This window comes from Acanthopagrus latus, chromosome 15, assembly GCF_904848185.1.
Source record: "Acanthopagrus latus isolate v.2019 chromosome 15, fAcaLat1.1, whole genome shotgun sequence".
Classification (NCBI taxonomy): Eukaryota; Metazoa; Chordata; class Actinopteri; order Spariformes; family Sparidae; genus Acanthopagrus; species Acanthopagrus latus.
The window spans coordinates 24140014-24163484 of NC_051053.1; the positions used below are offsets into that span (position 1 = coordinate 24140014).

At 42.4% G+C, this 23471-nt stretch overlaps 1 protein-coding gene across 5 annotated transcripts in view; it reads right to left on the minus strand.

Moving 5' to 3' along the window:
- The window catches only part of ehbp1 (EH domain binding protein 1), a 144768-nt gene that overhangs the window by 84347 nt on the left and 36950 nt on the right, over positions 1-23471 (minus strand). For 4 of the 5 annotated variants that reach the window (XM_037123874.1, XM_037123877.1, XM_037123876.1 and 1 more), the window contains exons 6-11: positions 16393-16574; positions 14723-14862; positions 12811-12924; positions 10694-10831; positions 9262-9526; positions 6516-6756 (exon numbers count right to left, since the gene is read on the minus strand). In XM_037123874.1, coding sequence (XP_036979769.1) covers positions 6516-6756; positions 9262-9526; positions 10694-10831; positions 12811-12924; positions 14723-14862; positions 16393-16574 — 1080 coding nt within the window. The remainder of the gene's footprint in view (positions 1-6515; positions 6757-9261; positions 9527-10693; positions 10832-12810; positions 12925-14722; positions 14863-16392; positions 16575-23471) is intronic. The other variant, XM_037123875.1, reaches the window with a different exon arrangement.

Sequence of the window (23471 nt, forward strand, 5' to 3'; positions counted from 1 at the left end):
CTCCGTCGTTCTCTCCTGCTTGCAGCTTGTGAGGTAATCCTTGGCAGATAAAACTAAGGAGGACTTACCAAAGGCAGATTACAAGCGGCGCTTTGCGGAAGGCCCTTTTACACCAGTCGGCGCGGGTATTGAGGAGAGTGAGCTCTTTCGCAGTGCTTAACTTGTGAACTCGACATGCACCCGACAGAGGAAGAGGTGGAAAAATGATAGCCGCATTACAGTAACTGGATCAAAATATATCCCTCACAACACACACAAGGTTGCACATTAGTACACAAACACACACGCTCTATTTTTCATGGCAACCATATCTAACATAGAATTTAGAATAGTCCCTGAATACATATAAAAATGTGATTTATTTATTCAACACGACTGAACATATCATTGTCTGCCCTGCAAGACTTGAGGATCAACACTGTGCATCAAGTCAGAATTCCTGTTAGTCTCAAGAGGAGATCAGCTCACCCTTGAGCGGGAGCGACCTCTTGAGAACATCTTTTAAATGTGGCTCTGAATCTTTATCTTTATCAAGTTCATTTCCACAACATGCTAACCCAAAACTGCCCCTTTACACAACCTGACCCACAACATCACCTTCCTAAACATTCCTTAAACTTTCCAAACAGCTGAGATTGTTCAGTAATGTCTTAAACCCTTCTACCTAACTTGATGACAGCGATGCCCTGCAGCATGAAACAACAACGGGAAACCCAACGACTGGACCAAAACTGCATGACAGAAGAAATTGGGTCTCCTCTCTCCCACCAGATCCAATGACAGACCACTCAGAGTCTGCAAATAAGAGTTGGGGAGGGGTCCACACTGGGAAAAGGCAGACACTGAGAGGTACTGACTTAGTCTTGCGCCTCTCAAGGATTATTCTCCTAATATTACACAGCTTATGGAAAGGCCAATGTGGCCAAGGGGAGCCACTGAGCACTCGATGCCTTGGTCTCAGAAATGGACCGCTATGTCTGCTTCACTGCAAATATTGATTCCAGGTTCTGAAATTTGAGATGCAGCTCTATTCTGGTCCTTCACTTGAACCCAACAACAGCCAGCGAATACACAAATCACACTGGAATTACAACTACATTTATTTAGACGAGACCGCACAGAAGATGTGGAAATTTGGTCTCAACGGTGCACTATGTCATTTCGGAAAATAAATTAAAACTCAGAAAGTTACTATGTATGATAGTAAAACTCGAATAAAACAAACTCAAAAATACTTATTCAATTTTTTTCCATGTAAACAAGCTATCATCGAGAGGAATAAGCTCCCAAGAACACTATTTAACGCTACAAAGGCCGCTAGCTACCTAGAAGGGGCAAGGTAAAACAGTATGAAATTGTTTTTTTCCCTTCAAGGACATTTTATTTATTTAGTTAATTCAGTCATGAAAATCAATCAGTGAAGATTTTTCTCTTCTCCAAAATACATCTCTTCCAAAACTATAAAGTGCACCTTTAACATCTTACCTAAAAATGTTATCCGTAATTGTAATCCTTGATCAAGCAAAGAAGTGTTCAGTGTTGTCTCAGTTCCACTGAAATAAGAAGATGAAGCAAGAAAATCATGTAAACTGACCCGCTTATTTGGATTTACTTGTATCATGAGCAATATTGCTTTTTACTAACTATAACATTTGCAATACTGCCTCTTAAATATCAGGTTGATAGTAGGATGTTGAAAAGCAGAGAGGGCAAGACAGTACGGCTGGTACCTGATTAACGACACTGCAGAAAATTAGTAATGAAACCGTTTCAAATACATCATTATGTCAATATTTTTGCTAACTCTAATTTATTTTAATGCAAGCAAAGAGAATTGAGAAGCTAGTAAATGTTATACACCTTTACAAATTTCATATACTGAACACTGAACTACATATAGCAATTAACCACTGTTTAAAAGGAATGAGCCGTGAGTCTTACTTTCCTTACGTCCTCCACGTGAGGCTCTTTGTTGAAGGTATGTCAAAGTTATCTGAGAAGATGGAATAATAACTTCGGACTGGATGTAATGATAACAAGACGAGAGACCTTGGAACGGGCAAAGATCACAAGACTGATGACTGTCCTTGTCTCTTGGGCTCCCCTATGTCCTCCAAAAACATCCCTCAGTCGTCACACCAACCTCAGTAACACTTCACTGTGCGGATGTGGTCCTCTCCTGCCGCGAACCCCGGTGAAAGCTAATTAAGAAATATCGCAGCCTTCTGCGAACTCAATTAAATAATGTTAATTTATTCTAATTTCAATTTGGAGGTAGACTGAACTGAAGGAGGGGCTGTGAAAACAAAGTCTGGGAGAGGAAGGAGAGCTCTGGCCTCTGCCTCCCCCCGGCACAGGAGCTCTCACAACCTGCAAAACTCTATTTAATTTGAACCCTTTGATTAACATAAGTAATCACACAAGCCCTTCAACTGAAGGGGAGAAAGAAAACATACCTCTAGTGTTGGTTCACTTTCTCACCTCTGGAAAGATGGAGTGTGTATAAAGAGGAAAGGGAGATAGAGGAATAAGTGGTTAAGACACCATGTTAGATCATGGTTAAGACTATAAATTGTTACCTTTTTGTCATAATTTGTGCTATAAGACACATTTGGAATATGTGAAGATGAAAAACAAAGAAAAGCTTACAAAAATGCATGGGGCAGGACTTCAAAATGTGTAACCTGTATTTTGTAAAGCATCAGCAGTTCTAGGATTCTGATCCTTTGTCAGACCAATTAAGTTCAAGAAACTAAAAGTCGAAGATGCCCAACTCTTTCTAAGACTTTGAGTAAATATTAAGATAATATAGAACTTTTTCTGTTCAAAGTTTTGCCCCCAGACATATGCCAGCTTCCAACTTTTCTTTATATGAAAATAAGGCAAATAATTCATGAAGCGGAAACTTGATGAAAATCCAAAGATCAGAGCATCTAAGTGTAGAGCGGCCTGACTACGGAATAGAGATGGAGATGAAACAAAAGGAGGAGCAGGGGATCACTGAATTACTGGGAGGGGTGAAATCAGCCCCAGGGAAAAGAGATGGACTGAATCAGACCAGACACAGCTCGCAACCCGCCCAACAGGAACTCCCTCTGTTCATTTACATTAATCCCACAGACGTTTCCATCCTTCCAGCTCCTTCACAGATGCTAAACTTAAACTTGACGTCTTCGAGGATCTATATCTCTCAGACAGGACAATGGAGAGATACATGGGCATGAGAAACGTGAAGCGTCTAATGGTGACCAAAGTTGAACTTCCACCAACCTGAAGACAGAATTCAGATTCAAACAAAAACAACTGAAAGTAGTGTAACACATTGTTTGTACATTACATTCAAAGAGGGAAGTGCAAACATACAGTAATACATCATTTCTGCTGCTAGGAGTCTCTAAATCAAAACAAATCAGAAGGCGTAAGTAGAGTACTGATGCTCGATTCATTACAAAAGTCCTCATTTAAGCCAGACACTGCTGTGTGAAACATCAGGATGTGAGCTCACCCTGGGACTGACTGTCACCTCGGTATCATCAGTGGAAGGAAACAAGGAGAGAAGAAGGAACACGCACACAACACAAGCACCAGAGGCAGATATAGCATTAACTGTGTGTGCTCTACAATATCGACTGGGCTCAAAGAAGAAAACCTCTGTAGATTCTCCATGTTTTGCATCTACATTTACATCTCTATCCACTGATCCCGCGTACTAAATGTAAATTTGCTAAGCATTGCTTTCACAGGTCCCCAATGGATGGTCTCAAGATAGACAAAGCCCAACAACTGGCAGCCCACATGTTTCAATAAATGCATTTGAGTTGTTCAATATTGCCATCTTATCCTGTCCATAAATTGCCGGTGCTGAACGCGTGTTCCACTGGCAAAAATCCAGAGCTTTGCGCTCTCGTTAGAGCTTAATGTAAATCCAATCCGTATGTGTAATACCTGTGTACGGAGTAAGTGGGTGCACACCATATGGCCTGTAGATGTACTGATTATTCACAGGCTGGCATTGAAGTGGGTGGTTTTAATGCAATGACAAGGAGGATGAAACTACGTCTAAGACAAAGTTTCATGCTAAATCTCCCCAAGTGAATTGATAATAATGACAAGGCAAGGAGACAAGGAATGGTATTCTTCCGTTTTTTAGTGTTTCTGTGGCTCACACCATCATTTCTCCCTTTCCTGCATCCTTCCACTCCACTGCTGTCCTCATCTTACCTTGAGAGAAAACATTTTTTGTTTCAGCTCTTTTTTCTTTTCCTGTCTTTAAAATCTTAGTCCATGATCACAGGAATATCATTCAAGCCCTAAATTTCTGACCCTTGAGCTCTTTACTATTTGTCTGGCACAAAAATGACAGTCAAGCAGTAAAACCTTCAACCGCTGCACATATGTTGCCTTTGCTTCGAATACATGTGTAAAATGTAAATGGGATACAAGGTATGCTAATCTCTTTTGGGTAGCAAAGACAAGATTTCATTTAACAAAACCTGTATGAGACTTTTCACACCCTTCAGGGCAGGTTGTAAATGAATAGCTGAATACAGCGTCTTTCAATGTATGAATTACAATTCACATTCTGAGATTAGACCTCTGCATGTGTGTTTATCTTGGTCTTACACACCAATTGTCCTCATGAAGGTTGGTAGAAAATAAATATAAATGAAGAACACACACCTTGAAACGTCTTGTACGAGAAAGGTAGAGGTTAGCTGTGTTTTGGGGGAAGGTTATAACTGCCCCAGAACATACTAGAAACCATAAGAGCAGATACATACATGCACGCCGGCACAAACACTCATCTATACTCTGTTCACGTTCATAGTGTGATGATGTGTTGGTTTCGTCTTGGCCTCTCATAGTGGGAATGTCTCCTCTTAATCCTCTCTGACTTCATACATTCAAAGGTCATCTCACAGCCTACACATGGCTGGGACGTGTGTGTGTGTGTATGAGTGTGTGTCAATCTGCTTGGTGTGAATAAAAAAAATAAAAACCTATTCACACTAGCTGTATATGTCAACAAACCCTGTAGGCCTATCCTTGTTTACTGTGAACATCCTATCTCTCTCTCTCTACTATTCCCTGGCCATCTTCCTCCTCTTCCCCCCACTGTTCCTCTACCCTTCACTATCTTCCACCTATTCTCCATCACTGCACCCCCTCCCCTCCCCCTTTCAATCCTCACCCACAATTCAGACTTTGCATCCCTCCCTCCCTTCGTCACAAACTCCAGAGGCAGGGGCATCTCTTGGCGAAGTGTGGCCCACCACAGGCCACTGGCTTTGGGTAATTAAAGTGGTTTAGGCCCCCTCACCCACGGTCACAGGCAACTGCAGCTGGGTGATAAAGGCACTGTGCCATAATTACATGGACGGCCAGCATCACCGCCCAGCTACACTAAAACAGTCAGCTAGCCAGCTGCATGGGGAGGAGGGACCTGTGTGTGCCTGTGTGTGTATAAGTAACTGTATGGAGTGTATTTGCATGTGTGTGTGTGTGTGTGTGTGTGTGTGTGTGTGTGTGTGTGTGTGTGTGTGTGTGTGTGTGTGTGTGTGTGCGTGTGCAGGCACAGGGGGTCAACACCCCCTTGTGATCGCTCTGCTGTAGTTAAGCCCCCTGTGTTTAAGCCCCACATAGGCTCATTGAGGCCCCCCCACATGTACACACACACACACACACATTTTTAACCCCCCACCCGTCACCACACCTCCAGCCAATCATTCCCCACCAGTGGTCTGACTCCTGCTGTGAGTGTGTGTGACCATCAGGCATTTAATTAGACCCAGCCATGATTTACCTAATTTAAATAAATAAATAAACATACGAAAACACCCCAATAAACAAATACCTATATTCAAATGAGGAGCTCTGAGTTTCATGAGCATAAAGAATGGGGCAGAAGATGGGATTGTGCAGGCGGAAAAAAAGCTAATGTAAGGACCACTGGATGTGGACACACAAGTGTGAACACATGCACACACACGCGCGCACGGACAAAATGCTTCAGGGCACTTACTTATAAAAACACATGGTACTGAGAATGAGGGCTCAGTTTGTTAAAGATGTGCCGTCTGTGCTACTAAATAAATACAAATTACATGATATTTATAGTAATTGACAAACTAATTGAAACTTTGGTCATTAGAAAAACATTCCTGAGGAGTTAGTGAAATCAAACTGATAAAAATGTACTCAAATCAAAACGAATAAATGCATCATTATAAGTTTATGTGATCGTGTACTCACTGATAATCAGTGTGATAATTACATTGATGATTTCATGGAATCCCTTCTAGAGAAGCTGAGTCCTGCTGGACCCCCCCCCCCCCCATAATCTCAATACAGCTTAGAAGCAACATGTTATATCTAAATAGTATTTTTACATTTTATATTTCAACTGCGACCATTACTGGACTATCACTGCCAAAAAGGACTCCTACTTAGGGCTATCAGATACCAAACCTGAATAGTTTTGTTTTGTGGTCACATGCGTCTGTGTGCCTGATTACCTTTGGGGAGGAGGAGGCCAGCTCTCTCACTGCTGCGACCGGGCTGGGCCCAACTGGCTGAGCTCGCTCCCTGTCTGGGATGGAGCTGGGTTTGGGAGCTGGCGGACTGGGACCGAGGCCAGGGCTTGAACTTGGGGGTGGGGGGGCCCTCCTCTTCTGGCCGCTGCTCATGTCCAGGGAGGGGCCACCAGCAGGGGGGTGCGTAGGGCTCGATGTCCTTGGCTCGTAGAACGGGTTGGATCTGAGAAGGGAGGGTGAGGACAGGTGACAGATGAGAGCGAGACAAAAAGATGTCATGATAGATGTTAATGTAACGTGCACATACAGAAGAGTGTAACCTTATTGAGATTGTTTGGCCTTTTGCCTCAAACTCCAACAGTGTATGTTATCAAGAAGCAAAAAATAATGAAAACTATCATGTGGATTTATACATAACAATATACATGACAAACTTAAAACATCCAGCCATTAATTGTTGAGATTTAAAACCCATCTTTGGCTCTGGCTGCCTATTGTTGAGTTAAACATGAGGAAATTGCTAAATGGAAACAAGAGGTTGCTGCAATACAATGAACAACACACACAAGTGGTAATAGAAGATGCAGGTGCACTGAGGTCAGGTCGGTGTGACCTCATATCCTTACTGCCCAATGTGGACTACTGACAGACAGACACACACACTCGCACAGGCCCTCTTACACACATACCAGAGTGTTATCAATATACAGGCATGCTTGTGGCAGTGAAAGCAGGGGCACGGCCTTGAGACATTCACTCAACATGCAACAAGCAATCCTAAACAAACAAGAGAATTGGATGGAGAGGGTGGGGGTGAGAGCGACAGCGAGAAAGAAAAAAAGCTGATTGACTAGGTATCTTTCTGAAAGAGAAGGTTAGAGCCACCCTGTGTCCGTCTAACCGCAGAGCGATACGGAGAGCGGAAAAAAAGAAGGGAAGTGAAGAAAAGAGAAGCGGGCAGCTCTTTAGAGCAGCTTTAACAGACCATCGCTGGCTAAAAGACATGTGAAAGGACTCCAGTCAAAACAGCGCGCTGCCCTCTTGAACTTTCTATTCTGCAGAGAAATGCTCCTCGTATAAGAGACAGAGCAAAAGAAACATGCCAGTCAATAACCTGTCTGTCTTTAGACAGCCCAGAGGACTAAAACATACGGCTATCTGCGTGACAGCTTCGCTCAACAGCCAAAGCCTTCCAAGTTTACATTCATAATTTAGGTACGACAACTCATCTGCAGAGGTCACACAGAAGCAGTGAAACATCCTGCTGGGCAGTATTCTACTGAAGTAGCAAATTCACGTCCAAGCTCTAAGTCATTAGGCAATGTTCCACCCTAATGCATTGCAAATTACCCACATTTTGACAAAATCAGCATGAGAAATTGCAAATGAATGTTAAGTTCATCAAGATAAGCAGCAGATGGTGCCAATTCACCTACTGGAAATACAAACTTTCTGCTTGTTTAAAGTTTTAATGAGAAGAATTTGCACTGGATTTATGTGGAGCCATGAGGAGACTCGTCTCTTCAGCGAAGCAGAGTTGGAGCTGATCAGTCATCCGAGTTAAATTTGGGTTGAACGTCAGAACTTATATGACAAAAGATTTTCTTCTCCCGTTAAGCTCTTTAACTATTTTTTGAAAAAGCGAACATTTTTTGAGTTTTCATTAACCTTTTCTAATTCAGCACTTAAAAATGCACATAAAATAAATGATGGACACATGGCTACTGATTTAATGTTACCACGAGGGGCAGATGTCCCAGATGTCCTCTCTTTGACTGCACAGTTTATTTTCCTATAAAACTAGACTTGTGCCAATGGCATGAATGGCATGCAACATGTTTTTATGATTTCTCAAACATCAGTGCCACTACTAGTTCTTATATAATATCAATTTAAACACCTCTTCTGTTTTTTAAGATAGGTACGTGCAGTGCATCACTTACAACTAATGAACTATTCAATGACGAGAAATCACTTAACTTAATTAGCAGTATGGATACACTTAAGTGATGTAAAACAAGAGGAGGAAAAAGGGGAGAAAAAAGGATGGAATGATGAAAGACGAAGGAGGTAAAGTAAAAATGAGCAGATTCTAGGGGGGTAGTTAAGGAGGTGAAGTATGGGATAGGGGTGAAGGAAGGAGGGAGGAAGGGAAGTAATGACAGAGGAGGGAAAGGAGGGAGACAAGGTTAAAGAATGCAGTGAAACAACAGGGCCCTTGTTCCCGTTGAAAGAGCTGCCTCGTCACTCTGCCCTGATGGGGGGGGGGGGGCCTGCAAGTACCCCTCTATAAGGAGTCTCACACGACTTGGCCTGCCAACACTAACCAAGCTGGGCAGCCTGGATGCTTCCAGACTGCCTCTAATATGGTTAACTCATGAATCAGAAACCATGTGAATATGTTCTCTATCAAACAAAACAACAGAGACTTCTCTGTTCAGTCAAACAAAAGGTTAAATGCACTGTTTTACTTGGAGAAGGGGGTTCTGGTAACGTTCTAAACTAAAGGGGAAAAACATGACAAAACATGATGCAAAGTCTTTTTCCTCGATGACTCACAATCATCCAAACCTCATATTTTATATTTGTCTGTTTTTGTCTCCTGAAAATATTGCACTTCTTCAATGTCAATCAGCAACAAAATTGTTATGGTATATGGGTTCATTACGTAAGATTAAAATTATGAAAAGTTGAAGAAAAGGAGCATAATGAAGGAATCAAGTCTTACTCATCCAGCTCGTCATCCTCATTCTGAGTGGTGTTGGCGTACAAGTACTTGCTCATGTCAACAGGACGCACTCCTTTCCTCTGCCTGGGCTTCGGGGGTTCTGGGTCTGGCTGGAGGTCCGTGTCCTGCTCGGGTTCATCAAAGGGGTTCCCTGGAGGAGTTTGTGTTCCGGGTTCATCCGGCTCATTGAACGGATTCGAGTCGTCATGGTCATAGAAAGAATCATCTTCAACCCGCTGCCTTAAGACCGGCTGGGCAGGGGGCTCTGTTTGACAGAGAGGAGAGAGCTCTGACTGCATTAAACACATACTATAGCAGACTGGTAAGATGTAATCGTAATGACTCAGTGAAATCTTATATACTTGAACAGAGCTTTGATAGCTTGTCACCCACTGGGTTAGAGAGCTGGGCAGCATTGCGGGGGTCATAATAATGTGACACTGAGGTTCCTCTCACACAAAGTTGATCAGTTTGATCACATTTCTTGTCTTCGGGCTGAATTCAACTGAATATAGGTTGAAAAGGAAGCAAATCACTGCATGCTGTTTTTCTATACGTTTTCCAGAGCATCACAACTGTTTTGGAAGTATTCTAGTTAATTCAAGTATTATTCAAGTACAATTTTACTTAGTAAACATTTCAAACTAGGGATGCAACAACTATATTTTCATTATTGATTCATCTATAATTTATTTTCTATGTAATCTCTATCTATGAAATATCAGAAAAAGTTCAAAATGACGACCTCGAATGTCTTGTTTTGTCCACAAGCAAAAGATATTCAGCTTACTGTCACAGAGGAGTGAAGAAAGCAGAAGATATTCACATTAAACGAGGAGGAATCTGACAACTTCCACTTTAAAGATTTACTCAAATTGATAAATGAGTTGCCAAAATAGTTGGTGATGACTTTGATGATAATTTTTGCGGACTCAGATCTACAGGAACTGACAACATCAGACACAAAGGTGCTACTTAATAAAAAAACACATGCCAAGCCAAAATAAATGGATCCAGTCAAGGTTTGTTAAGATACAGGTTAAGAAGACTGAAATTCACAAAAGAGAAAACATGATATATAAAGCCTGAACAAGAAAGCAAATCCTACAGATTTAAGAGAACTTGAGCAAGCAAACAAGCACCAAAGTGGGAGCTTTATGTGTATGGGAACAAAAATAAATAACTTGTACTAATGCACCTGTCTACTCAGGTGGTCAGACAAAAATATTGGTTTAGCTGTCTGAGAGCACTGAAGCCAACCTGTTGTAGTCACACATGACTACACACATTCAAGGTATGTGCACATCCAAACCTACAACTTGCACCACCTGTAATTCTCATGACCCTCCCCAAAATGAACACATTAACTTCTAAAACCAGCCAAAATTACAATCCAACAACCCCAATACAATCATGACAGAGCTGAACGTACCATCCTCATCAGGATCACCAAACGGGTTCATGTGGTTAGGATGAAGGTCGTCATCGGGGTCATCGAAGGGATTGATGTTCATGGCAGGAGGAGCGTCCGGATCCTCGTCCTCCAGGAAGTTCAGCTTGTTGATCAGCTCTGTTGTCACAGAGTGCAACACAAAGTCACACACACATACGTATTACAGCGTCAAAACATCTACAGAACAACACATTTCCCAAAATGAAATGAATACAAACATTCACAAACCCAAATATACCAATATCTGCACTTTGGAGTGAACCATCAGCATAAAGACCATTCAGTCTTGTTGAAGAGCGCTGCCTAAACTTCTGTGCTCTTCTGCCACCTCAGCTCCACTTCAATGCATGTACAGCAGTGGCAATCTGGGAAAATTTGTGTGGTATGGCATGGAGGGTTACTGCGGGAGACAGTGAAGGCAGTATAGAGTTGCTATGGAGATCCGAGCTGGAAAGGCTGAGAATTGTCCACTTTATCTTCATCATCGTCACTGCAGCTCAATCGCATGCTGCCAGGGTGTGGGTCAGCTTGAAAAGAGCGCAAATGTGTGTGAGGTAGATGCCAAGAAGGGCTGCTGAGCGCTGCGTGGGAGTCTGAGCAAAGAGAAAAAGTGCTGTGTGTTCGTGAAGCCATTAGTCTATATGTAGGGTGGCTATGTGAAGTGGTTGTAGCTGATAGGAGGTGCAGCACTTTAACTCGTCTCTTACTGACAACATTCATGACCCATTTTAGGCCGTGGCAAGTGCACATGTACATGGATATGTATCTACATTTGAGCATGTGTGTGAAAACTGGTTCGTGACTGCTGATTCTCCAGGCAGAGAGAAATAAGCTCACTTGTTTTCCAGTCATGGGGCTGGGAATTTGGGTTTTTAGGCATACAAAGTCAAGAGGAGGCAGACTTCATTGAGAGCAATAATTAGATATTCCACTGAGGAGCTTTTGCTCTTTTCACAGCAGAGTTTGAGACCCCATGCTAATGTCACTTGACCAAAAACTGCGCCCAACATTCATTTTTACATCAAAGTAAACATAACAGGGATTTTTTAACACAGTAAAACCTCCTAAAAAGGACGATTGACTTCTTTACCATTGCCAGACGACCGAATGAATAAACTTGATTTGATTCAATGCCTTTTCAGTCTCTCTTTAAAACTCAGACTGAATTCTATTAATTTATTTGCATGTGTTTGTGCATGTGTGTATTATGGGCCTGTGTGTGTGTAAAAGACAAAAAAAATAAAACAAAGAGAAAACAACTGAGTAAAAACATTGAATTTCCCCATGGGAATGAATAAAGTAAATCTTCTCCTTCTTCTTTACACACCACCATCTTGGAGCATCAGACTGGATAAGGGGCGGGAAAATTAGCACATCCACTTAGGTGCCATGTTTCCATCACAACTGATCGGCGCTGGAGCTGATAAACAACCGTGACTACTGCGGAGTCATTTGACATGTAAATGAATGCCAATTGTACCCTTTCCCACCAAAGACAAAAGCCAGATGTTAGTGGGTGTTAGTGGCTTTTTTGTCCAGAGTGAAAGAAGTATGACTTTGTCGCTCTGAAGCGTCTCAGCATTTTAGGACCACATGAGAATACCACAGATCCAATATGCAATTCCACTGAAAACCAAACAGATTTTAAATCCAATTTGAAAACGAAGCAACTCAACTTCTGTCTTCCACTTTTTTATTATGTATGAAAATTTCATTTGGATTCCATTTCCCTGGTTTGGTTCACTACCAATTGCAGTAAAAGAACGGGGAAAGCCACACTGTCAAAAAAACAAAGAATAGGAACCAAAAGAATGAACACAAACTGATGTGTTCACAACACTTTGTACAGCACATCACCACATGGACCAAGATAAACTGTAAGACCACAACACGATCACAATACCATGTAAGGAGGATCAGGGGATGTGGGGTTTGAACCAAAGAGAGAGAAACAAAAAAGAGAGGGAAGCTGGATTTTTAAAAAAAAATAAGATGGTGGTAATGATTGGTAGTGTACAGGAGACACAATGTTCACAAGACGATGAGGAGAGTCAGGAACACGGGGTGAGGGAGGTGAAAGAAAGGTGAAAAAAGACCTTGGGAGGAAGCGGCAGGCTTAGCGGTTGCTTTGCGTGCTCGCTTAAGGACACCTTCATCATCATCATCATCCCCATGTAAGCAGCTGAGGGCATTCAACTGGTTTACAATCTCTGTAAACGACAGGCGATACAGGAAGGGAGGAAGGAAGAATAGCAGTGAACAAGGCAAAATACCAACCCATCTAGAACATCCACAAACACACTCACAGACACACACTTCATTTAATAAACACATAGATACATAGAGAGAGTTGAAAAGAGTACTTACTATATATCTGCTGAGAATAGACCTCACTTCATGTTAGGGTATTTTTGATTTTCTACTCACTAGCTATCTGAGGGGTAGTACCTAATGGACAGTGTATCTCCAAGCATTGACAATTGCGTAAGGGACTTTTTTTTAAATGGTAATGCTGCATTAATGTAATTCAAACACTACCAGTACTACCAGAACAGCCAAGAGCCCAGACACACCGAACGAACATCAAACAAACAAACTCACCTGTGTCTCCACTGCAAAAAACTGCAATTGAAGGAACTGCAAAGACTACAGTAGATGGCCATACCACCAAACTTGGAAGAATCGGGACTGTAGATGTACAATCTATTATTATGATTATGTTAAATCTGTCGAAAAGCTGCCAACAAGTTGACTAGTGCCAACGGTGCAGGACTAGCTGCAACAACTCAGGCCTCAGACAGTCAACGACAGCTCAGTCTGGTGTGTCAGGGCCCCAAACTGCTGTCTCGAAAAGCTGTACTAACTCGATGCACAGCAGGTAAACAGATAAAAGTTGAAAAAGTTTAACTTCACTTTTCTATTTATTCACTAAGCTTTCATAGCTGAGAGGTCTAACAGGATTACTGGGTAAGTAGCACAACAGAACTCACAGACAATCACACGTACATACATACATACACGCTCAAATGCACAAACAATACACATCCAAAATACCATAGAGATGTACGACATCCTCTTTAGGAATAATATATTCTCTTTTCATTATTTACATACTGCATGTAAAGAGGTAGAAAGAACGTTTTGCAGGGTATGCGTAAGTTAGCCTAGTGTTAGTATTGCTGGTGTTGGATAGGTAGCATCCAGGGGAAAAATATGATAGTGGGGAATTTTGGCAGCTTGGCCAGGCACTTGATCCAGAGACACACACTAGTGAAGCATTGCTGTAGGCGCTCAATGCATATACATATAAATGAGGCAAAAAGAGTGCGGAAGGGAAAAGAAAGGAGCGAAAGCATGAAGCTTAACATGAAGAGATCGCGCATTGAAAAGTTGGATTAAGCAAAGCAGAAAGCAGCACGGGCCCATACATTTGACCACAGAATGAATCCTCAACATGTATGTCTGGGACGCCGGTCGAAGAATCCACCAGCACAGCAGGAAAGCGAGGAACAAGGCGTAAGGGGACAGGAGGAAAGTAAAGCCTAAGCAACACAAGATAAACTGAAGCTGACAAAACAGTGTAAATGAAACTCATTACTTTACAAATTTGCGCAAGCATGCACACACCCCCAATCTCACAGAAGCAGAAAGAAGCAAAGTTGAAGCCCCACTGAAGCCTTGGTCCTGGTTATTCTAGTCAGAGTGATTAATCAGGAGAGATTTCATCCAACGAAGCAGTTTTAGCAACAGTTTGGGAACATTTTCGTTGACATTTTGAGCATTTCACTGGTTAGCTGTATTTGCTAGGTGCCAAAACAGCAGGCGTAATAGACCGACTTACAATCAATAGCACTTGAGAGTAGAGAAGAAGAGTGTCACTGAAAAGCACAGTTGCTTTACAAGTAGTTTGCATATTATTGTATCGATATCTAATAGCTGATTCCAGGTGAAACTACACACCTGTGACCTGTCAGAGAAATAAAAAGCACTTTGTGTGTCAGTCTTCACCTGTGATCTTGGCAGCCTTCTCCTCCTGGTTAACCCTGTTCTCCTCGTCCTCCTCATTCTCCTCCTCAAAGTCGTCCAGGTTGCCAATGTCGGCTTGCTTCATGCTCATCAAGCTGGCAAGGCTTTGCATGTCCTCATCACTGGTCAATAAAAAAAAAACATAATTTGCAGATAGAACAAACATAAACTCATGTCCACAAGGAGAAACAGCACACAAAACAAATAGGATATTTATATAGTTAGTTTAAATATACGCTAAATAGATTAATAACTACCAAGGAGTGGGGAAAAACACAATACATACGGTGAATGAGTATTTTCAGTGTGCGAGTGAGAGGATGGATGAACACACACACAGCTCCCACCAGCACAGCTGCCAATAGCTAGATCACATATAGGATTATCATAGCTCTCCAGCTCTCCCTTTTGTCTCTACCTCTTTCACCATTCATTCATTTCTTCACTTCAGATCTCTACACATGACTGTCATAATCACCTAAGACTTCCCCACTCAACCTCTCCTCTCTCCTTCTCTACCATCCACCCGTTGTGTCTTATTTTCACCCACCACCACTTTATTCACAAATGCATCAACTTCTACAGTATTCCCTGTATTTTATGTAGTCCTGTGTACTCCCCCTCAGTCCCTCGATACCACCGCTCCATCATAATCAATGTATTCTCCTCTCTGTTCTTTGTGTTTGGTGTTTCCCAGGCCCAGAGGCTCATTTGAACTGGTGTGATTGAGTTTGTTTGTGTGGCTGACATCATTCCCCGAAGGGTTAACAAGGGTTACGCGCCATCGACCCGCCGTCCGCGCCACAACAAAGGCCTTGTTGCTCTGCTCTCGCTCGGTTTGTGTGTGTGTGTGCGCCTGTCTTTAAATGAAAGTTGCTGCTATCAAATTAGAATGAATAACAAACGGCAAACACCGTGGTCCAGCGTGTGTCCTCAAATGAAAGTTGGTGATATCAAAGAGGAAAGCTGCAAACACTGTTGTGTGTGTGTGTGTGTCTGTAAATTAAACTTTGAACAATCAAACAATGTAAGACCGAATATCAAATGTGTGTACATTTTTGTGTACATACATTATATATGTGCATGTTATTATACATTTGTATTACAAGGGCGTTTACTCAGTAGAACAACACAAATACCCAGACAGATTAGCCTGATGTGAGTCCTTACCCAACTGAGAACATCACGTCTGGTGTTATTCTCAAAGACTTTAAATCAAAACTTTATTACTTGAGTTTTCAAAACTATACACAGCACAACATACTGCAATATATAAGTGAGGGAGCAATGACTCTAAAAGGCGCAGCTTCAGACTGTCCGTTTCTCTGCTGAAGGACAACGAGCATGGTGGAGCTCTGACAGTCACATGATGTAAATTCAAGGCCTTTTTTGAGAGAGTTCCTGTGAGGGTACCGTTGTGGTACCTAAGACTGCAGCTCTGTTACAAGATGCTCTCCATCAGTGAGAGAATGACAACTTTTGCTATCAACAGATTTGGATCTTTCGCTATTTAAATCAGACGACAAGAATCTAAACTAGGATTCAAGAACAGTTACAGTTATCAATAAGCAGAGAAATAATCAGATATCCAATAGTTTTAACCTAAAATCCTCTTCTTGGAAAAGGTGTTAAGTAAGATGACGATGACTTACGTGGCCTTTCCCTCACGGAGGAAGATGCAGGAGAGGGAGAACTGCAGCGTGGCCGACACCACCTTCTTCGACAGGGGCTTAAACTTGAGTTTGACGTCTGTCTGCGTGGGCATTGGACTGGCGTACTGTTTCATGTTTATACTGCTGGTGGCCAAGGCCTTCCTCCGCCCTGATGGAGACTCCTGGAGAGGAAGAGAAAGATGAGGCACGGTCAGCTGAATACAGGTCCATATTAGTCTGACATTACATGCAAAAGAAAGGCAGGAAAGAGGTATTTTGTTCACTGTTTTAGGCTCATTTTCACACAAAGGCGCAGCAGGTGAAGCAGAATGATTCTTTTGATCATTTTAATGACATGTGGTTACAGCATCCAGATAAGTAACAGTGTAATTGGTCACTGCTGGTTGGTAAATTCAGAACACACTCATATCTGTGCCCTCCTGCGCTCCTCATTGTGAATTCGGTTGCAACATCCTGTCTGGTATTTCCTATCAAAGGTCCATGCTGAAGCCATTTTTTTGCTGTACTTCTTTTCAGAGATGTGCTCTGGGCCAGGGGCTAGCAGTCAAATTGGAATTTGGGAATATGCCACAAACCAGGTGATAAGAGTTATAGAATCAGTGACAGGGTCCTCTGTGTGTGTGTGTGTGTGTGTGTGTGTGTGTGTGTGTGTGTGTGTGTGTGTGTGTGTGTGTGTGTGTGTGTGTGTGTGCGCGCACACAAGCTGCTCACCAGAGGACAGTGCGTGTAAAATGAACTGCCGGAGAGCCTTGTCACTGACTGCTAGATATGGAAACTAAACAGTTGGGGACGTTCCAGCCTTTTGTCTGCCCCCCACTCTCCCTCCAACAAAACCTGATGGGTTTCGTCTGCTGCAGGTCTGACTATGGAAGCACCACGCTGTCAGAGAACAGCAGACTGATTCACCTCCTTGCTGTGTTGATACCACTGACACATCATGCCCCTCTTTTCTGTTTCCCCCCTAGATCCCCTTTTTGTGATGGGACGGCAACATTTTCCTGGTTAACTGATATGTGTTCATTTGCATGACGTGAGACTGATGTTAGAACCAAATCCAACGTTAAGGATCAGACACTGGTGTCACACGTGTCCCTTCGCAGGACATGTGGAATGAAAGCAGCAGGCAGTGGAAACACACAGGCTCTTTCTTTAAACAGTCAGATTTTGCTTGCTCTCCCTTTTTTTGGTCTTTTTTTTTTTTTTTTTACTGCTTGGATGTCTAAAACACGCAGGCACACCTACACACACACACAGTTGTGTTATTATACAGCAGATATATAAATACCTTCTTGTCTCAGCTGTGAATCGAGCCCCGAGGATTCATCCTCTCATGCGCACAATGCCGAACAAAGCGGAGCAGCTAGCTCTCTTTCACACAACACCAGTTTGAGAGCACATATACATATACACATACACTCGGGCGTGTACGGTAGATAAAGCGATACAAGCTCTTTACATTGCCTGTTTCCTGACGTCTTCACACACACATCCACGCACACACATCTCAGAGGCTTTGGCTCTGTGGGGAAAACTCAATCTCAGCCTTATCGCTGAGGACCGCAGGGTATTCATTCAAACGTACACACACATATAGACATACCCACACATAGTTGGTATCAGAACAGAGTGGTAAAGCTATTGGTAATGTAGTGAGAAACTATGTAAGCATAAAATCCAGCCAACACATACTAACACAGCATGTTAATGTGTACAGAGACTTTGATTCTCGGTGCTCATGATCATGTATGGTGTGTGTGCTACATTGAAACTATGAACAAATGTAACTTATAAAATTATCGAGAGGTGCACAAAACAAAAAGGGAAAGTTGCCAGTTGCACTCCTTAAATGGCTGAGGCCGTGACATGCAATCAATATCGTGATAACAATAAAAAAAAGTGGATTAGTAATTACCAATCAGTGTATATTGATAAAATTGTGTCTCAGTGCAAAACAAAAAGCCAGAATCTGATAGAACCCTGAACACTGTCTCGGCCCAAAAGCTGAACTTGAACATGCCACAAAGTCTACAGCTGATGACCAACTATCTGTTTTGTTCTACATCGTCTCTGTGGATATACAAGCTGTTCTTAGGATTAAGCATACTTTCTGACATCACTCTGGCTAATATAGCCACTGCTAATCAAGAATATATCTGACATAAACTTGCAAACAGCACAGGTAAAGAGGTGGAGGAAAAATATCAGAAGAAACCTCGCTATACGGGTGACAGTGACAGTGCAATGGCCTACCTGGTGTGTCAGGGCCTTAAGCAGTTAAAGACATAATTAAATTTGATTTATAATTAATTGAAAGGATCCATTCAGTGCTGACTTTTCTCCTTAGTTAGAGGCTGAAGAGCTGTTGGCATGTGGGAGCTACAGGGTCAGTGAAAGGTTGATATTGTGAAGCCTCGACACGCTGAGAAATTCTGCTCTCTTCTTTTACACAAGAGCTTCAATCCACGTGCACTTGGAAACAACACAAAATCTAAAATTGCTCTGGCAAAGATCAGAATCTGTATAACCTCTATCCTTCTGTTTCTATTCTGGCTCTCCTCCAACCACACATTTCATCAAAACCCTCCTATCTCTCCATCGTTACCTCATTCGCTTCTTGCTCACACCAATAATTAAATAAAAAACTACAGAAGGAACCGAGAGACTGACTAGCAAGGCCACTTGACATTTCGTGCTGACATTTGAGCCTTGTCGCTTTGGCTGAGGAACACAATGACATCTCATCGCCCCACCACCAACCCCAACTTGTCCAAAGAACAGCCCATCAGGAGAAGAGGGAGATGGGGAAAAGAAGTCTCCCTCTCCACCTCTTATCTCTCTGCAGATTACACTCTGGCTATTATACTAAGCTAATAGTGCATGTAGATGCGTTATGAATGAATTTGCCAAATGCACCAAACACTTAAGAAGAGGGGATTTAGTAAAAAGGGAGGATGAGGAGGAAAAGGGGGAGAGAGGTCTTGGAAATAGAAATACTTAAGGATATGCAAATACCCCGGCACAAGAATGGAATAACCGTTTCAACAGATTTGAGTAGGGACAGCAAACAATGGAAATCTGCTCCATTTCCCTGGATGCTGCTTGTCAATCAATGTGTGTGTGTGCATGTGTGAGTGTATGTGCCTGTTTGAGAGAAGGTGAGGAGGGGGGTTAGCTGGGATTAGGGTGACTGGGAGGTTGTGACAATGTGTAAAATGAAAAGGAAGGACAATACAGAAGTTTAAATTATTACAAAGAGGAAAGGGCTATCAATATGCTCTCTCTTTCTGAGCCCAGAGAATGACTAAATACCTGTGTGTGTGCGTGTGTGCGCCTGTGTGTGTGTGTGTGTGTGTGTGCGCACAGAGGAGGCACAGCAGGGAAGAGAGAAAGAAGGACAAGGAAAAGGCGACGTGATAGAAAAAAGGAGGGGTGATGGCTGTATGCTGCCCCCTAGCTGCACCTCTGTACAACTGCAGTTTATCGTTTAAGGCCTACAGTTTGTGCTACATCACACAAACCAGGCCACATGTGACGAGACGCATAAAAAGCACAAAAAAATAAGAGCAGCCAAACCTGAAACCTGCTCAGAGTTACTCTGCACTGCCTGATTAACTTCATAACCGACAATGAATGACTTCCATTCAAGACGGGTGTGTTAGAGTACCAGTCCTGCCCCTCTCCTCTGGTGCCAGCTGGCCCCGGATCGATCCACAGATGCTCCCCTGGTGGGGGGGCAGGGGTCAGAGCAGGAGGGGTGCCCGGGGGTCCTGCTGAATCTCTCTGCCCCAAAATGCCAATGGGACGGGCCGGAGGAAGGAGGAAGGCGCAGGGATCCTTTTGTCGCTAAGAGATGGATTAATTAGGCTGAGTGCTAAAAGAACCTGGCTTCTTTGTATAGACCTGGTCCAACACACACACACACACACACACACACACACACACACACACACACACTCAGACACACACACACAGAGCTGACAGTTGGACAGTGTTAGCACATGATGAGCACAACACACACACACTCACATCAATCAGCTAATGGCTTTTTAACACAGGTCACCAGTCAATTGGTTTCTAATTTTAACTAACATGGTCGATGTTCCATATTGATCTATGTGCCACCACTTTCAGTGACAATTCACATTTTAACATTATTCCTACATTGAATTTTGACAACTTTCTTGTTCTGTTGTCTTTAGTATGGGACAACCAATTTCTCAATAACTGCAGTGAGTGTGATTATACTCAGTATGTTTTCAGAAAGACAGAAGACACAAACATGGCTCTGGCATCACAACTATAGTGATAAGTGATGAATCACAAGTTCCACGTCAAGCAGATGATTATCTGACTTAAGCCTGCTGCCACAAAACAAAATAATCCAAAACTGGAGGAAAAGGACAATCTGAGGTCAGTTATACTCAGACTAGTGCAAGGATACCTGACTGGAACCCAACAGGAACCTGCCAGGACACAACAGGCTGAGTTTGAACAAAAGGTTTGAAATGATCAGTGCTAGATAATATCTGTTTATACCCAAGTAAATGCAGAAAATGAAATACATGCATGTATATTTTTTGTATCTTATATGTGTGCAGAAAAGTCACAAAAGCGCACACGTGTCAACATTCTGAACACGTGATGTTGGTAAGAACTGCAGCTGAAAAACCGAAAAACTGAAAAACAGAAATAGTCCGATATCTGTGCATAGAGCAATGCCTCTTCATGATCATATATACCACAGAAGTCCGTAATCAGGGTAACACAAACTCAGTGCTTCCACTTTCATCGACTGTGTCTGGGTTGAGTTCAGGTTGGGCTTGGTTCCTACTCTATTCTGCAAAGAAAGTTGTGGCCCATGCCACGCTCCAACTCAGACTACAATAAAACTACATATCTTAAAAGTGACATATTCTACTCTACGTTTTGGAAAGACCATCAGATCAGCAGGACTCTGGAAAATGGGTCACAAACAATGGCTGTTCTTGATTTTCTGGCTACATTCTGCTGTCTTCCCTCTCCCTCCATCTCTCCTTCTTCTCATTTTGAAATTAAATGTAAAGCTACGCCAAACAAAACATCAACCTCAACGCAGATAATATGGACATGGGGGCTGAAATATTTCAGTGTACAGAGGCTTTTGTAATTTGTATTTTATCCGTTCGGAAAAAAATAAAAGCCAAACTCAATTTACCCTATAGAATAACCCTGAGGTAGCACCGATTAGCCCCAACACCCAAAATCAGCTGGCTCTGGTTGAATTCAGCAGTCAGCAGATTGAGGGTTGGGGGGGGGGCACAGTGCTATTCCTCTTGCCTCAAGGTCACAGTTATTGGAAATGGAGACATCCAATGTGCTCACATCTCTTTTTGAATCCGCACACAATGGAGTGATTCCTCTGTGTCAATTTGGCCTCCCCTGATAACTGATAAGGCAGGCCTTTTTACATACCACCTATGAATACCGCACTATAGGCGTTATAGACACACACACACACACACACTCACTCAGATTAAGACAGAATTTATTCATCTGCTACTATTATATGTGAGGATTTATTTTTTTCCCCAAGCAGTGTGTATGTGTGTGTATTTTTAAAAGGCAACAATGGACATAAAAGGCATGCAATACTATCACTGTGGTTATGTGAATTACAATAACAATAGTCTTAATAATGGGATGAACTGTGCAAATGGCTTTCATGTGTATTGTCACATGGACACACATACACACAGTCTTTTTCTCACACACTGACACACAAGTAGAAAAAAGGACCACAGGATTTCTCTGCACTAGAACCACTCGGTGGTTCGGATTTAACTCACAGCCTCCAAAATAAAAAATGTCTTTGCTGACCACCTTCTTGTCCCCAGCGGTGTGCACCACAAAAAACAACAAGGTTTACAAACAATTGAAGGAAAGTGAGAGCGAGAGCGAGAAGTGGGTAAAGAGAGTGAGAGAAGAGTGATTAGTCACAACAAGAGCAGGATTAGCCTTGTTTTAAAGGAAAGGACAGCAGATTACAGCACATTGCGTGCCATACTTTTGGTTGAATCTGCTCAGAGTGCCTGACATGGAGCCCTTTTGGTGAAAGAATAAGAAAGCGGATATGAGACAGATTTACATGAGCTTGGTGCCAACTACAAGAATGCTCAGTAAAGGAATACACTCAGGAGACTCATTGGTGACAAACAAAATAACCGCTGTGCACCAAAACTGGAAACAAAAACTCACAACTGGGGGAAGATTTAAAGACAATATCTGTCATGCTTAGGTATCATTCAGAAATAAAATATAAACCAACAACCAGTACTCAAGAACAGCCATTATGTAGCTGTGCCTGACCTCTGACATTATTATGACCCATTTTCTGTGATCAAAGGGATTGCACACTTTCATAAAAAGGCAGATTAGCATGATTAAAAATATGAAGATTTTACTCTTTATGACTGAGGACAAAAGCCAGTTTGTTGTTTTTTGCCACCTTACAACAGAAAGGACAATTATCTGCTAAAATGCACCCTTGAAACACCTAAAAACGCATCAAGTTGGCAATGAGAGTCCTGGCTATTTTGCCAGTATCACCTTGTAAAACTTGTTAATTTGACTAAATTCAGTTGATTTCTCTCAGATGATGTCTCTTACATCTGTGGCCAATGCACGTGGTTTGCCAGGCAGGAGACTGGCAAACCAAGTGTGTGTTTATTTGTAAAAGACAGGAAAGAGAGGGATGGGGTTAGAGAGAGAGACGGCGAGAGTGAGTAATGGAAGGATAGAGAAAGAGAGAGGGATGCCTTTAATGCAGGGTTGCCTCTGATGGCAGCAGATGAAAGGAGAGTCACAAACCAACCAGCCCTTAAAAGGTTTAATCCTAACTGGGAGAGGAGACTGTTTTATTGGGGACTAATCTCTTGCTTGCTTGCAACACCAAGAAAATACACTAAAGAACAGCAATATTCCAGCGGTTCAACAACATAATGAAACCTCCTGATATAAAAGCTATCATCTCCACACTAAAAAGCTTGAGCACAAGTCGCTCTGGCCACAAAAATAATCAT